Genomic DNA, 17,895 nt, shown 5'->3' on the forward strand with positions numbered 1-17,895 from the left:
GTGTATAATCATGGTGCCTGAGTTTAGAGGTCTGGATTTTACTGTTGGTTTAGCATTTTACTAGGTAGGGCTGGGAGGTGGATCTTGGCTTTGCCTATCTTTCTATCTTCTTCTCCCTCGTACTGCATTGATCAGAAGATCTATAAATTATTATTACTATTTTTTAAATTGTTGGCATACAAATCTATTATTGGCTTCTTTGAAAGTATTTTTAAGGGTATACTGTTAATTTTGTTTTTGATATTTAAAAACCATTTAAAAAAATTAAAACTCATTTTCAATTTTATAATGAAAATATACTATTCACTTAATGGAAATGTTCTTTTCAGACAGGGGAGAAAATCTTCTATACTTATTAAAATAATGGTCTGTATAAGAGAAGGCATCCTTGTAGATTTGTGCAAATATTTAATGGCTTCAAATTCTTTTGAAGGTGCAGACTAAAGATATTGGTAAATTGCATTATCATGTTTTATTTCAAAAACATTGAACTAAAAGCCAATTTTAGTTCTGTTTGTTACCTGGACCAAAAACCATGAGTTCAGAAGCTAAAAATAAAATGGAATAATCATGCTAATTTGGGCTATTATATGAAAATTAAATCTTTTTCTACCAATATAATAGTAGTTCTTTTTGTTTGTTTAACCACATAGAGGTAAGAAGAAGAAAACAATAAAATGCACCACAATCTCCAGTCAGAACTCCTGTGGTCATTTTTTTCTAATTCTATGTTTGTAAGGTTAGAAAATTTAAACAGGACAGAAAGGTGCAAAATGTAAATTCTCGCATCTCTAAAAGTAACCACCGTAAACAATTTCCTATGATTCACTCTGTGAGTAAGAAGAAAAACGCAGCCAAATATATCTAATTTTCCAAATAAATTTGATTTTGAAATATAACTGATCGCACAAACACAGTTTTTCATCTTGCTTTTAAAATTTAATATGTCTTGCAGATTTTCCTCTGTCAGTACATGTAAATCTGACTTTTTTTTCTTAAGGTAGCTGCATATTATTCTTACGTGCTAATTTAACTAGTTCTCTGTGATGGGCACTTTGGTCTTTGGTTGTTTTGAGTTTTTTTGTTGTTATAATTGAACAGTATTCTTGTTATGTTATATATAGACGAGCTTTTATGAGTAGACTCTTAGCAGTGGGATTGATGATGGTAAAAGGTATTAAAAATTTTGTTAGATGTTGTTTCCCCCACCTACCCAAGATACTGTGGATGAGCCTGTTTCCTCACACTCTTGCCCAAACTGACAGGTAGCTGACTTTTTTGTCTCTTCCAATCTGATGAGGAAAATGGCATCTCCTCGTTTAATTTGCATTTCTTTACTGAGGAATGAAGCAGAAAGTCGTTTTTTTAATTTTGCTGGTCATTTGTGTTGTTTTTTTAGTAAACTATATGTTTATATCCTTTGCCTCTTTTTCAGATTTTTTCTTATCGTATGAGTTCTTTAAAGAAGGGGGGAAAAGACGAAATCAGCCCTTTATATGCCTTATGTGTTACAGATATTTTTCCAGTCTGTTATTACTTTGTCTGCTTTGTTTCTGGAACCTTACTTAGTTTCTGATTTTTACGTAGTCAAACTTATCCTTAATGGCATCTGTAAATGTTGACCTTGTCAATGAGACTCTACCTACTACAATAGAATTTTAGGCTAGACCTATTTAGATTTGCCTGTAACTTTTGATGAAATTTACCATACAGTTAGAGATAGTTACTTACTAATACCAGAAAATATTGATGTCATATGTATAATATTATCATACTGTATATGACAGTGTCTTTTTCTTTATGTAGATCAAGCTTCTGAAATTCAGGTGACAATGATGCTCACTGAAAGTTGTAAGCTACGAGGTCTTCATCACAGGTGAGAGGAGAAGCCACCCAGCATTGTGTTAAGCATGGTAGCATTGTATGCTACATTTTTAAGAATGTTGTAATGTGCTGTTAATAGAAAGCATTTCTGGAATAGCTTAATCTGTTTTTTTCCTGAATATAAAAGTGAAATGCATGCTCATTGCACAAAATTTTAAAACACAGTAAAATATAAAGAAGAGTATGTAAGCCCACATCTGGATAATTATAGCTGAGCTTTCAGGAAAGAGTTTATATTTATGTGCATCTTTCCCTTTAAAAAGTAGGATAATGATATACATATGCTAAAAAATATTTGTTATGAACTGTTGAACATGTAGAGTACCAAAGAAAAGAATAATAAACACCAGTAAGCCCACCTCCTGAATACATTGGTGGTTAACATTTGCCATTTTTGCTGTGCATGTTTATGTATCTATCATCTATTTAGTTAGATATAGATAGATATTTGCAAGTGTGGAAATATTTTAAACTAAATTGGATATCTTAGCACTTTCAATGCATTTCCAGCATGCATTTTCCAAAAAGTTGAGGACATTTTTCTATATAATCACAATACCATTATCTTTAACAAGGTTAACACACTTCTTGATATATGGCAAAACAATGTATCTAACTTTTCATGTAAGTAACTATAAATTCACATCCACATTTAAAAAGACTACATAATAGTTCATTGAATGGATGCACCACGTTTTATTTAACCAGTCTCATCATTAGTTTGCAGTATGATTTTTAAAAAATACTTACAGTTCTGTATATGAAGAACTTTTTTTAAAAGCTTTATATCAGTCCTTTTCACAGAGCTATAATAAGAGATTCTATCTTCTGAGCCAAAAGGGGCATAATTATAGTATCACAATGTGCAGTATCAATATTTGGGCAAGGTTTTTGTTGTTGTTGTTTTAAAGCACTATACAGAGTCAGCTTAATTTGTGTGCCTACTGAAAATTTGATCACATATGTTTAAAAAATGGAATGGTGACCATCATGGTTGGAAGATATTTATGGACTTCTGGAAAACAAAGAAAGTGATGTGTGCAAAAGGCATTATGCATTGTAATTTCTGTGTACTTTGAGCAGGTACTTGAGTTCTGCCAAAAAATAAGATGACTGTGCAGAGTTTTATTTTTGAATTTTATTTATACTTTGGTTCATAGTCAAAAGAATTTGAGAACCTAAAAAGAAGGCAGCTATAGTAAGATCAATAAAATGGTAATGAAAATGAACTTGAGTTTTTTGGCATTGTGATGGTGGAAAAGAAGACAAATAAGCCAACATTAAGGAGACAATTATTTTTACTGTGATTGAACATAAAACAACTCTTAGCTTCTGGGCAAGCAAGGCTGAAGGAAACAAAGTTTGATACATCTCAGTATTAGAAGGGAAGGAAATGTACATGTTTCTTGGGGAGAAAACTTTTTCTGGTTTCACATTCTGGGACAGATGTCATTAACTTTATCATATACTTGGGACATCGATTAAGATAATGAACAGATATACTTTTTAGTTTCATTGAAAATAAAAAAGCCAGAGACCTTTGAAAAAAATTGACCACACAGTAATGAGGGACTAAAGATGTCCTTTTGAAGGGTTAAAGTCATGTGATTTAAGAATGTTACCTTCCATTGGCCTGATTCACTGATTCATTCCAAGAATAGAAGTCATTTGCAGAGGAATGGATAGATAACTGACCCTTTAGACTATATTTTCTAAAAAAAAAAAACACACACACATTTTGTTTCCTCTGAGTAACAAAGCAAGAACTGGGTAATGATCAATTGGGAATGTCCTTTTTGACAATGTTCGGAGTACTTGATTTATTATGCTGACCCTAGCAGGAAGAACCAGAGTGTTTAATACTAGTATGTAATGTTAACCTAGTACTTACGTACTTAGCTAGTATTCTTATCTTGATGAAAGGTCTGTACCACATCAGCACAGAAGTGGGTGGCAGGGATATAGACAAAGCCAGGATTTTCTCAAGAAGCAGTTTTATATCCACAGTAGCCCAAAGGTGCTTTGGCTGAAAAATGTTCAGAGCAAGTATTTGCAGCATTTTCTCAGGCAGCTTTAAGCTATAGGATTTTCCAGCATCAACTAGGATGAATTAGTAGCCCCAGGATACACTTAGGTGGTGGAATGGGATGACTTATACTGAATTAGGGTTATTTGTTACTGTACGTTCAGTGATTAGGGAATGTCTTCTAAAGGCAAGTTATGGTTTGATCCTGGTTAATTGTTCTTCCTCATCATAAAGTGATACCAGGACTCCTGGTTTTTAATGAGCAAAACACATTGTCAATGTGTAGAAAGTATATGGTTCTTTCTACTCACTGTAGCAATTTATTTCATTTTTAAGGGGACTAGGGCCTATAACACATTTCTTTTGACCCCTGATGTCTAGACTGTTCATGGCTCTGTGTATGCATACGTTCTCATTCATTAAGTGCCCATTTTGCACTTGGAACACTGCTAGGCATGAGGGTTAAAAATGAAATAATGGGCTTACCTGGTGGCGCAGTGGTTGGGAGTCCGCCTGCCGATGCAGGGGACACAGGTTTGTGCCCCGGTCTGGGAAGATCCCACATGCCACGGAGCGGCTCGTCCCGTGACCCATGGCCATTGAGCCTGAGCGTCCGGAGCCTGTGCTCCGCAACGGGAGAGGCCACAACAGTGAGAGGCGCGCGTACCACAAAAAAAATTAAAAAAGAAATAATGATCTTCAGTGATCATATTATAGAATTTATCAAGCAAACTCAATACACTCAGCAAGAAATGACACCTAGTTTCTGATTTTACCTTTTTTAAAAGACTAGTTTTGGTATGTAATTCATCATGTTTACTTCCTGTTTTAACATTCCGTGATTAAGAGTTTTAAAGTGTTGAAATATTTTAAAGCATCTTGAAATTCTTTCTTTTCATTCCTTTTTCCACTGGAATTTTTGAGAATAATTTTTATTATAAGTTAAAATAGCTGTATAAATAAAAGATAGCTGTTGATCTATTTAAATTCCATCAGACATGCTTTATAAAAAGTACTCAAGCTATTTCTGCTTGTAGTTTGACTCTCCATTGGCCCAAGGGTGCCTGATGATGGGCACTTTGCTGAATGCCTCATGGCTCTCACTCTGCAGGCACGCTCGGCAAGACTGAGAACTGGACCAGTTCTTGCCTCAAGTCCCTGCAGAACCTGCCTTTCCTCTATAGCACCTGCTTCTGCCTCATCCGCTCTTCTTATGGATCCCATATCTTCCTCTTTATCTTCCTTTCCTTTATAAACTGGGCAGAATGAAGAGCAGCCATTTATTCTTTGAAATATTTTCATGCAGCTTGTTACTTCTCCCGGAGGGCTTTTAATCCTCTGGTGATAGAATAAGTGATTTGATCTCATCCAGCAAACTTCCTGTGTTTGGGTCAGATTCCCTTAACTTTGCTCAGTGAATTTCAGTCATGAGTAAAGGTGCAGAGAAATAATTTTGGGAGGGTTAAAGAGATTGGGCAGCTCTTCATATTACTCCTGAAATCATGGTAGGCAGTTAAACCTGAGTGCACACCTGCTGTAGTCATTTTTTCCCACTTTTATTGAGAAATAATTGACATACCTCAGTGTATAAGTTTAAAACATACAGCATGATGATTTGATTTACATATATTGTGAAATGATTACCATAGTAGGTTCAGCTAACATCCATGTTCTCATATAGATACAATAAAAGGGAAAGAAAGAAGAAAGAAAATTTTCTCCTTGTGATGAGAGCTCTTAGGATTTACTCTCTTACCCACTGTCCTGTATATCACACAGCAGTGTTAGCTATAGTCATCAGGTTGTTCAGTACATCCCTAGTACTTATTTATAATTGGAAGTTTGTACCTTTGACTGCCTTCCTCCAGTTCCCCCTCCCTCCATCCTCCTGCTGTAGTCATTTTAGTATGTGTGGGTCTCGGTGTGAAAAGAGGCTCTGTCTTGCTGCCCTGGGAGGGAATGTCCAGTGATCCAGTGGAAAACACAAGGTTTTTAGAATCAGATGAAGATTTGAATTTTTTCCACTATGTGCTGGCTGTTTGTCCTTGGCAAATTACCTCACCCCTTACCACCTTCATGGATTCCCTCGCCTGTAAAGTGGGACTAATCATCACTGCCACTCTTGGGCTGTAAGGCAAGCAGAAGCCTTACAGAGAAGTTGCCGCATACAGGTTTACTGATCTCTGAGTCCTCATTTTCCCGGCTCCTCAGGGTCAGTGCTTTCCCTGTTAGTAACTCCTGCACAGCAGGAGGGGGGCCCCACAGCTTTCACTTCTGCACTGTTAGGCCAGAATCGTTTGACTGTGGTTTTAAAAGAGATACATACTCAATTGAGACAATTTAGGAAATACAGAAAAGCAAGGTAGAAATGATCTAAAGTCTCGCAACTCAAAAACAACAACTCTTGGCATACTTCTGTGCAGAGCTGTATTTGCCCCCATACTTGTAATTATCCTGCAAGCATATGTGAATTTTGTATCTTGCTTTCCTATAAGTAAGCTTTTACTCATATTCTTGTAACATCCCTTTGTGACTATTTAATTGTTATATACTATCCTATTATTTGGCTGTACTTCCTTACTTTTGGACAGTCTTGTTGTTTGCAGCTTTTACTATTAATACTGCATTAACTATCCTTGTTCATATAGCTTTCATATGTTTAATAATATTTCCTTATTAATATCCTTAGAGGCAGAATTTTCCAAGTTAAGGAGGAGGAATGTTTTTCAGCTTGTTGTTTGGTGTTACTTACCAAATATTTATTAAATGCTTATTTCTGTGGCACAGAAGACAAAGCATTGGGTGTAAAAAAGGAGTTCACTTTAGTTTTTGCCATCTAGGAATTTTCAGCTTAGTGGGGGAAATGAGGTAATTATGTAAAAAGTTACATAGCCTTGGGAAAAATTAACAGTTATTTCCAGGTACCAATGGAAGAGGTGTCATTAGGCAATAGGATGAAAGTATGTGTGCCATGGAGATTTTAAAAGGAACAAGATTTTTTTTTTACTGCATGCTTGGCCTTATTTGTATATCACCGCAACATTGTATGGCTGGTGGGATCCCCATGTTAGAGGTATGGAAACTAAGGCCAAGAGAGATGGTCACACAGACAGTAAATGGTAAATTTAGGATTTAGAAATCCCATGTGACCTGCTAAGAACTTCTTGGCTTTTTGTGACAGTTTCAAGCTCTTGATTATCATATTCTTTTCTGCAGACTTGCGTTGGGGCCCCTTTTTTTTTTTTTCTTTTTTAAGCGTGATAATGAACCAAATGGGCTGTTATCATATGCTCATGGTCAACTCATTTTTTAGGTCCCTTTGATTACCCTTTAGAGTAGAGATTTAGTGTGGCTAGAGTGTGTCTTAAGAGAATCTAGTCCACAGGAAACAACTTCTGAGTTTATAATTTTTCCCTATCAAGAAAGTGGGTATGTGGAAAACATTAAAGTCCAGTCTAAAAGAGCATTTATAATTTTACATTTTTAATGGTTATATGTTTTTAAGTAAGTTTGAGATTTTCTTGTTTTGTTTTAGGTTATCTTTATTTTATTACTTTTTGTTAAAAATAACCCCCTGAAGTTTCAGATTTCACTTGTGTTTCTCCTGATTTTTTATTATTTTATAGAAATCTTCTTCCTATTACCCATGTCTGTATAGAAGAAGGAGAAAAGCCCATGGTGATATTGCCTTACATGAATTGGGGGAATCTTAAATTGTTTTTACGGCAGTGCAAATTAGTAGAGGCCAATAATCCACAGGTGAGAAATATTTGCCCACATACCAATTATTTACCAGTAGCTTCTAATATCTTTGAAGGTAGATGTTAACATTCCTGTATAAAAACTGTTTAGAAGTCTGTAAAAAGAAACTCAAGGTTGAACCAGGAGATATTGCTAACCTATTGATTTAGAGAGAGATGGTTTGTGATTCCTGTCTTGAGGCTTACACTCTGCTGATGCTGAAGGTTTTCCATGTATAACCACTGTGTATTATTCATAATCACCTCAAACCCTCTGTGACACCATCTCAGTCATTTTCCTCATAACTCTTTGAAGGTACTTGTACCAGATCTCCCTTCTAGGAATGGATATAGACCTTACAGAGCCATTTGGTCCATGTTGTACAAAAAAAAAAAAAAAAAAAAAAAAAGCTGGTGGTAGCTGGAGGTGTAGATTGTCGGTGATAATTTGGTAGCCAGGGTTTCCAGCAAGTGGTTGGCAGCCATAGCCCACCAGCATCACCTGGAGAAGAATTTCATTCCTCAACCTACAGTCCTGGCACATTAGCTCTAGAGGAGCACATCAGAGAGAGCTGTAAACTAGCATTAGTTTGAAAATGGTCTCCGGGGGATAACCTCCTAATAAAAGCTTAATATTGTAAAAGAAAAGAACAAGTTATTGAATAATAAACATTTGAAATATTACCCTTAGAATTCAGCATTCATTGAACAGATGTTTATTTAGCTGCTACTGTATATGCTGGATGTTGGGGAGATACACCTAACAGATGAGAGTGAAGTAAATGGTAAATTACAGTACAGAATGATAAGGACTGTAGTAGGTATAAGTATAGGAAGCTATGGGAACATGTTCTTGGTCAAGAAGTAGCTTTTTAAAACTTAGTGTGTAGGTGTATTTTGGGATGGAGTAAGATTGTGGAATAAAATAACTACCATCAAAGTTTTTGTGCTAACTGCAGACATTGTCATTTTCTGTTACCACAGGCAATTTCTCAACAAGACCTGGTCCACATGGCTATTCAGATTGCCTGTGGAATGAGCTATCTGGCCAGAAGGGAAGTCATCCACAAAGACCTGGCTGCTAGGAACTGTGTGTAGGTGCCATGAGCTTGTCACTGTCATTTGATATTTAGTGTTCCCTGAATTTGGGTTCTCTCCAGGAGTCACAGTGGGAACTGTGTTGTATTTATGAGTGATTGTGGTCCATATTTTTTCAGTATTCAATTGTATTTGATGTTCATATCTACTTTTCAGCATTGATGACACACTTCAAGTTAAGATCACAGACAATGCCCTCTCCAGAGACTTGTTCCCTATGGACTATCATTGTCTGGGAGACAACGAAAACAGGCCGGTTCGGTGGATGGCTCTTGAAAGTCTGGTTAATAACGAATTCTCCAGTGCTAGTGATGTGGTAAGTACTGGGACCCCCAGATATCAGCAGAATGGAGGAGGCTCCAAATGCTTTTAAAACGTTTTTCAATTTTTTTAATCTGATAACTGTTCCCCGAAGTTTTTTATTCAGAAAGCAAGTATAGTTAGCTTTCTAACTGTCAGCTAGTTTGTGGAGATAAGCTGTGACCCAAACCATGGCCCATCACTGTGTGTAATGAGATAGGTAGACACTATCCCAGTTTTAAAGGTGATGATATTGAAGTTAGGTTTTTTTTTTTTTTTTTTTCTGCAGTACACGGGCCTCTCACTGTTGTGGCCTCTCCCGTTGCGGAGCACAGGCTCCGGATGCGCAGGCTCAGCAACCATGGGTCACGGGCCCAGCCGCTCCGCGGCATGTGGGATCTTCCCGGACCGGGGCACGAACCCGTGTCCCCTGCATAGGCAGGCGGACTCTCAACCACTGCGCTGCCAGGGAAGCCCTGAATTAGGTTTTTTAAGTCTCAGAATGACCAGGTGGCTGTCAGATAGTAAAGATTTATTGTTTTCTTTTTTTCAAATGACCTCTTCCAAGTTTTATGGCCTGTGTAACTTACAGTTCCCCAGATGTCACTCTCTTCCTTTTTGTCAGTTTCTGGGTGGTTCTGTCTATTCAAGCAGATCATATAGTGGGATCCTTTCAACTTAGTGATGTATAGTTTCAGAAGCCACAGTTACTCGTGTGTATTTTGTAGGCATTTTAATTGTTTTTAATTTCTGCCACTTTTTAGTTTGATTTGGAAAATTAATTTATTTCCCTATCTCTTGCTTAATGCACTTTATTATTATAGCTGAATATTTAGAGATTAGGTAAAACTTCTGCTTATAAGGTCCCCTTGTATCACTCAATATCTGTTAGTGTTACATGTAAAATTTTATAGAGTAATTTGCTTCAAAGTTTCAGCTATAAAAATTGGGCTTACCATATCATTATATCTTGTGTCTCAGTGATATATTTTATTTATAATATAGGGTTTCCCTTTTACTAACTTTGTGTGGGTTAAGGACTACTCTTTTAATACCAATTTCCCTCAGTGTATTAGTGTCCTGTGGCTGCTGTAACAGATTGCAGCAACCTTGGTGGTAAAACAGCAGAGGCTCATTCTCTCACAGTTGAATTCTGGAAGCCACATGTTTGAAGTCAGGGTGTAGGCAGGGCCGTGCTCCCTCCAGAGACCTTAAGGGAGAAACCATCCTTGCCTCTCCCAGCTTCTGGTGGCTCTTGGCACTCCTTGGCTTGTGGCTGCATCTCTCTGCTCCATGTTCATACCACCTTATCCTCCATGTGTCTGTCTCTCGAAACTCCCTCTACCTCTCTCTTACAGTGATACATATGATTGCATTTAGGATTTATCTCATAATCCAGGATATGTTTCTACTCTCAAGGTCCTTAACTTAATCACATCTTTTGTCATATAAGGTAATATCTATAGGTTTCGGGGATTAGAATGTAGACATATCTTTGGGGCCACCATTCAATCCACTATACTCAGTAATTGAAATTACCTAAGATTTCCTTATTGAAAAACTAATCTTCCAATTTAAAATCCTTGAAATGATTTGTTAAGGGAGGAACCCTCTCTTGTTATTATAGTCTTTTTTTTTTTTTTTTTTGCGGTACGCGGGCCTCTCACTGTTGTGGGCTCTCCCGTTGTGGAGCAACAGGCTCCGGACGTGCAGGGTTAGTGGCCATGGCCCACGGGCGCAGCCGCTCTGCGGCATGTGGGATCCTCCCGGACTGGGGCACGAACCCGTGTCCCCTGCATTGGCAGGCGGACTCTCAACCACTGCGCCACCAGGGAAGCCCTATAGTCTTTTAATTTAATTTTTTTTTTCTTTTTCAGGAGCTAGGTTAGCTATTTGATATATTGTGCCTTTCTGCATACCACGTGTTTTGATGAAATGTGCTCACTTGATGTGAATGAGCAAGTTACATATATAGTTTTTAACCTTTTTTCATGTAAGTGAAGGTCTTTCATTATGCATATCTTCAAAATACTTTGTTTTAACTTAATTTAAAATCAACTACTCTCTGAAAAGAAAAAAGAAAAGCTTATCTGACACTTGTGAGATGGGCAGAATAGATATGAGTGATGATGCGAAGGATGTTTTCTGCTTCATGGAGCAGCTGCAAAAGTTAATAGTGGATGGAAACTTGTTGCCACAGTCTTTCCCAGCCAGAGTCATGGGGCCTTTTGGAGAATGGGTGGAGGTGGGAGGAATAAATCCTGATTCTTAGACACAGAGCCCTGAGGGTTCAGCTTGTATAGCAGTGGGAAACTAGGCCTAGTCTGTTCTTTCAGAGCTGTGATAATAAAATAAAATTTCTCTAACATTAATGTCAAGAAGTTAAAATTCCAAGTAAAGCAATACAAATATGCCAAGCAACTTACATAGTTCTCATAGTTATTTAAAGAGAACCTGGACTTCTTTTTGGGGGAAGGAGGGGTTGCTTTTTTTGTTTTTGATGTTTATTTTTCTCAAATGATGTTTAAAAAAAAGGAAAACAGAGCTTGATTTAGGCTAGCAAACAGCTGCTGTATTGAATGACAGTAAGGACCAGTTATACTCAGATGCTTGTTTTTCAGGTTGCCAAATCTTTATTCAGAAGTTCTGAATTGTAGGTGGGATTCTTTACCAGTTTCTACATTAAGCAAAGCCATTTTCATGGGGAAAAAAATTGAGTTTAACTTTGGTTTTAGAACATAGTTCAAAAACATAATATCAGTTGAATTAGAGCTACATGGTTTTCAAATCCACCCCTTTAGTAGAAAAGCCTGCATCTGAACATTTTTGAATGCAGAAAAGTAGAAGAAATTTTCCTCACATCTTCTTTGAAAATATCATTCCATATTTGATTTAAAAGATTAATTCACTCATCTCTTTGGGATGTTAATATTCTTTTTAATGGTTGATTTTAAAATTTTATGGTTTTATTACTCATTGAAATATAGCATAGTTGCCTTAACAGAAATGAGGTGGCAGTTGTGGTGAACCCAAAACTAGTCTAATGGGCAGGAAATAGAAGATGTTTCTTAGATGGCAGTCTATAATACAAAGATGCCATGTAAATTCAAGGAGATTGGGAATTGTTTGATTATTCTCTTAGAAAAAGGAATATTGATAAGTAATATTTCAGAGGGGTATGCAAGATGGCCAGTAGTACTGTTAGCTTGCACAGTGGAAGCCCCCAAAATATGCATGCTTAACCTAATGTATTTGCTTATTTCTATATAAGTATTCCATTGTATATTTAAGCAGTAATAGGAAATTTTTTTTAGGAATTATTTTTTATAACACTTATGATCACATATTTCACAGGAACTCCAGAGTGAAAATTAGATGATACACTTCAACTAATGAGACTATAGTTAATAATACATTTCTAAGCAATGTGATCTGCATCTCTTCAGCTGGGTACACTGTGCTGTATTAGCTGGTAAATTCCATATAGAGGATATATGGCTTGGTTAAGCAAATATTTCAAAATCATACTTAGAATTAGTTATTCTTACAATTACGATATTTTACAAATTTTGCAACAGTTCACATATTTTGTGTAAGAACTTGCCTTAACAGGAGAATTACTTTAAAATCATCACCACTTTTAGCATGTCTCGGCATAAACTTACTTGAAGTGTCTGTGTGACCCAAGTTCTTCTGAGCTGTACTTAGAATGTGATGGTGAGAATACCCACATTGATTTACGTTTAACATGGTCAACTCCTAAAATGTTCAGATTTTTCTTCTTTAGATTCTTATAAATTCATTTCCTTTAAAATGTATTTTTCCCCTAAATATCTTTTGCCTTGGATAATTGAGATTGAAAGGAATGGGAATACTGTTCTGTTTCCTATGACTGTGATGGGGCTATTTAGTGTAAAAATCCTGCCTTTCTGTTTTGTGGGATTGAGTATTTTTTGAATTCTTGTGTTGAAGCACACGTTAAATTGCTTTTTAACATTTGTATTGAATTGTGTATACATAATCGTTATGCTGTGCTTCTACTTTTCCTTTATGGATTAAATTGGGGTTTTAAAAAGTTACATTTAATATTGTACTTTCGGGCTGTAAAACTTCATTCAGAGTCAAATGCAAAATAAGTAATGTAACCCCATTCCCCCCAGAATATCTACACATGTAAAATACATATTTTAGCTATTAATGTAGCATCTAACAAATGATATTACTGCCTTGGAGGGAAATTTTCTCTGCCCTTAAAAGACCCTTAACATTTTTGCATTCCTTTATAGTTAAAAATTCTCCCTGATTTATTTGGAAATACATTAATGTTTTCTGTCTTAAAAATAATACATTGCATTTCTGGGTTGTGTTTTAACAGTTTTTACTGGAAGGATTCAATATTTTACTATGTCAAGATTGTTATAATGTTAATATCAGCTTTTAACTGTTGAACTTAGGAAATATGCACAACCAGATTTGACTAGTTATAAATCTCTAATATTATTCTAAGATATGACATCATCATAGCCATTATTAAGAATTTCTGGATATTGTTTTTACTCTGCTTTCATCAGATGTGGTACTGCCATAGATCTTTTTTGGTGACTTTCTTTTCCTTTACTTGAAAATAGATTTCTTGATTTATGTCTTCTTTGAACTATTTAGCTAGTTATAGTAGCTAACATAATTCTGTAAGAGGCTACCTTCTATTAAGAGACTGAATGCAATCAGGAATACACAATTAAGAGTTTTTTCTTGGTGGTTTTCTTGCCTTTATGGTATTACATTGTGTTTACAAAGCATTTTCTTGGGACAGAAACAAGTCAAGGAAATGATTTCCATGTTAGTCTTATCAGTGTGGTTTATGGCAATGAGGAGATCCTTTAAGGTATTCAAACAGTTTTTAGGGTGCATGGCATATGAAAGTGTGTTCCTTGACATTTCTTTTGTGAACATTAGAGATTATCTCCAGAAGGAGAGAAATCCGTAGTTATGCAGATACTCTGTTTGCTGCAGAGTGCTTCTTATTGCTCCTCTTTGCCCAGTGCCATGGAAAGTCACTGCCACAACCCTGAAAAGACTTGTGCAGGAGAAACTGACATTCATAATATGCCCATGAAGAGTGGTCTTCTGAACTACTGTGGTATCAGAGAGAGCTATAGTTTTCAGAGAATGCTTATTACTTTTAAAAGAATAGAAAACTTTCTATTTTATTCCATTTCTTCATTATTAATTTTAGAATAATACTTAGAGTCCCATTATTTAATTTGTTTCCATTATGGTTGCACATTTTACACATCAACAATCTTAGACTTACTATTTAAATATTCATGTTAAGATGAATTGATTAAAAGACATTAGAAAAAAGCTGGAGAGGTGAAAAAATCATTCAGACATTACTTTAGGAAATAAAGATTTAAAGTTTAATTTTATTAACATTAAGAAAATATTGTTTAGTTTTATGAAATAGTCCTAATATTTCCTGGGAATGCGGAATAAATGGATTTACTTTAGGAACAGTTAATATATTTTCAGAGTGAACAGTTCCTGTCTTGTGATCAAGTAGTTGCACTCAATTTATTTTCTGTATTTGGCTCTCCTTGAGAATAGATATTTTCCTTAAGAGATCTTGTGAACATACCCTTCCTTTCCTTTCCTGCCTTGTCCTTATCATTCTATTTAATATCCCCTTCAAATAGCCCCAGTGTTCTGATAGAGCAATGTCTAAGCATCTGATACAGTGGAGGAAAGTACCATATATAGCAGATATGTGTGATGGCTTGGTAGGCATCCAGTATTAGATCCTAGGACAGATTTGGTCTCTTTTCAGTCACGTAGGACACTCTGTGCCTAAAGTTTGCAGATTTTTGAAGTTGAGTTAGCAGGCATGTACTAAATTTGATACCTGATGCAGTCAAAATGCACTTTCTATATAGTCATTGTACACTTGGGTACATTTGTTTAGCTGGAATAGAAAAGTATTAGCCACAGTGATAAGTATAAAGGATTATTAAGATTTTTAGGTGATAGTTTACACTGAAGAATTGTTAAAAAGAACCCTTTAAAGGTCACTTGTGTGAATTTATTAATTGGATCCTGGCCCCTGGCCCTTGACTCCACTCAGTGTGCCAGGGGCTTGGCCCACCACTGTGCATCCAGTAAAGCTTTTTTAAAGTAGCATAATTCTATAGATACATTTTTCCACTGTTATTGGAAAGGCCTGGAAAATACGTGTCTGAAAAATGAAAATTCGTAGAATAGTATAGCTTCAAAAATTGGATATTCAGAAAGGGGTATATACTAATAAAGCTTGTACCTCGAGTACGGCATAGTGTTAGTTTTGGAAACTTGTGAAAATTGTTTAGTTAATGAAAGTCGATTAAACTCAAGCTTCCACTGCTTGGAATGTTACTCTATGATATTTTGATCTTCAGAGTGAACTCTTAATTAAAGGAATTGGTAAAGAGAAATCCAAACTCCTTCGCCTTGGTTTTCAGAACTTCTGTTCCTTATCTTCATGTTTCAGTTTTATATTTTCTACTGTACGTTTCTTTATATTCTGCATTTAAGCCAATCCGAAATTCCTGCTGAGTCCAAACTCGCCAGGTGCTTCTGTGCCATTTAATTTGATCATCTTTGGATCCCAGAGAATTGTATCTACTTAATGACACCCATAAAGAATTCTTTATCTACCTAATAATGGCACCTATCACACGCTGCCTTATATTTTCTGGCACAAGTCATTTTTCCCAGAACAGGCAGTGGGGAACTCTGACTTAATTATTTTCCTTTAGAAGGTTTTCCATATTTACAGAATTAAAGTTGTGTGTGTGTGTGTGTGTGTGCACATAGCAGTGTTAATCTTATCCTTAGAGAGCTGTGTACGTGACTGTGTAAAAGAATCTTGGAGGGCCTCACACTGTCCTCTTCTACCCTCTGTTTCCATGTTGAATCCTCATTTTTCTCCTTGTCTCACTCCTACAGACTTCAATTCAGAGATCCCATGTGTTCTTTTGACTACAGTTGTTATTTATGAGTAAATGATTTATTAATTGACATTTGTGGCCTAAGGTCTCCCTCTTAAGTATTAGATATATTGCATAGATGCCTACTCTGCTTTTGTGCCCAGGGCCCATGTTTCTGAAAACATAAGTGCAATCTTTGCACTGTAAAGATGCAACACAATTGAGGACAACAGGTAGACTGTCTGGTTTGAGGGGAAAACATGATTGATTTGCTATGGGGCATGTTAAGTTCAGGATACTGATGGGTGGAATGTAGGTCTGGAATTCTGGACAGACATAGAAGCAGGATATTAGAAATTGTACATCAGCTTCGTAAAAGCGTGTGATAGAATAAACAAGAGAGTTTGTTGAGCTCAGAGGTGGCGAATATAAAGAGAGAAGAAAGCCAAGAGAAAATGTAGGGAATATTTACTTTAGTTAGTGAGAAAGGAAAGATGAACAATGAATCAAACAGAAAGGTAAGAAGAGAATCCAGAGAATGCTGTGTCTTAGAAACCAAGGAAGGAAATAGTTTCAAGGAGAGTCTAGTCTCTAAACATATCTGCAGTAGTCAGAAAGGATGAGGAAATCTTTGAGGGCTTTTGAACAGGCAGGTTTAGTAAATCATTAAAGATGGATATGGTTGTTAAGGGCTCTGTGGGAGGTGAGAAAGTGGAGACAATAAATAGATTACACTTTGAAGAAGTTTAGCTATGAAAAGGAGTGGAAGGATTGTAGCTTGATGGGTTGGCAGGATCAAGAGAGGTTTTATTGTGTTAATGTTGTGTTTTATTTTACTGGGTTTGTTTGGTGTGGCTTTTAGGCAGGGAAGCAATGGGGAGAAAGAGATGGACTTGTGATTATTGGAGGGGAGGTCCAAGAGATGATAGGTGAACGGGCTCAGAAGCCCATGTAAAGGTATAGTTTGGCATAGGAGGAGGTATACCTCTTGTCTGAGATGGGAATAAAGCAAGAGATGGGAGAGAGAAGGTACAGAAAATTCTTGAAGAAGGATCTCTCATTCACCTATGGGACAACTTCAGTTGCTGAATATAGTTGTAATCGGGGTCCACAAAAGCATGCATTGAGATGCGGGGCAGTGGGGGACTAAAAGAATAATGAAGAAATAACTGAAATGTTTCCAAATTTGATTAAAACTATAAATCCACAGATCTAAGAGCTCAACAAACCCCAAACAAAATAAGCACGAAGAAACTAATGCGTTACACATTATAATCAAATTGCGCAAAACTAGCGATAAAGAGAAAATCTTAAAAGCAGCCATAAAAAAAAGAATGTTAATATACAGAGGAACCAGGAAAATTTCTCACTGGAAGCCATGCAAGGGAGAAGACGGTGAAGCAACATCTTTAAACATCTTGAACATCTACTGTAAGAAAAAACTTATGTAGAATTTTATATCCAGATAAAAAATATCTTTCAAAAACTGAAGGGGAAATAAAGACTTTTCCAGAAATAGAAAAGCTGAAAGAATTCATAACTAGCAGATGCTCACTATAAGAAATGTTAAAGGAAGTCCTTTAGGAACCAGCCAGATGGAAATACGGGTCTGACGAAGGAACAGAGAATACCAGAAATGGTAACTGCATGGGTAAATGTATACAGGTTTTTTTTCTCATTACTTAAATCGTTTAAAAAGATAATTGAACATATTTTTATGTGCCTTGTGTAGTAATTGGTAAAATAGACAGCAAATCAGTAAGGATATAGATTTCAATGACAGTACCAACCAACTTGATCTAGTTAACAGTTATAGAACACACCATTCAACAACAGCAGAATGCATATCTGCAGGTTCACATGGAATATTTACTAAGGTAGACCA

The 17,895-nt window shown here is 36.2% G+C and overlaps 1 protein-coding gene across 2 annotated transcripts in view; it reads left to right on the plus strand.

Annotated features, from left to right (window-relative positions):
* The window catches only part of RYK (receptor like tyrosine kinase), a 100,733-nt gene that overhangs the window by 64,293 nt on the left and 18,545 nt on the right, over positions 1 to 17,895 (plus strand). For both annotated transcript variants that reach the window (XM_060149814.1, XM_060149815.1), the window contains exons 10-13: positions 1,807 to 1,876; positions 7,537 to 7,669; positions 8,635 to 8,744; positions 8,905 to 9,064. In XM_060149814.1, the coding sequence (XP_060005797.1) occupies positions 1,807 to 1,876; positions 7,537 to 7,669; positions 8,635 to 8,744; positions 8,905 to 9,064 (473 nt within the window). The remainder of the gene's footprint in view (positions 1 to 1,806; positions 1,877 to 7,536; positions 7,670 to 8,634; positions 8,745 to 8,904; positions 9,065 to 17,895) is intronic.

The sequence above is a fragment of the Lagenorhynchus albirostris genome, chromosome 5 (assembly GCF_949774975.1).
Source record: "Lagenorhynchus albirostris chromosome 5, mLagAlb1.1, whole genome shotgun sequence".
NCBI classification, from domain to species: domain Eukaryota; kingdom Metazoa; phylum Chordata; class Mammalia; order Artiodactyla; family Delphinidae; genus Lagenorhynchus; species Lagenorhynchus albirostris.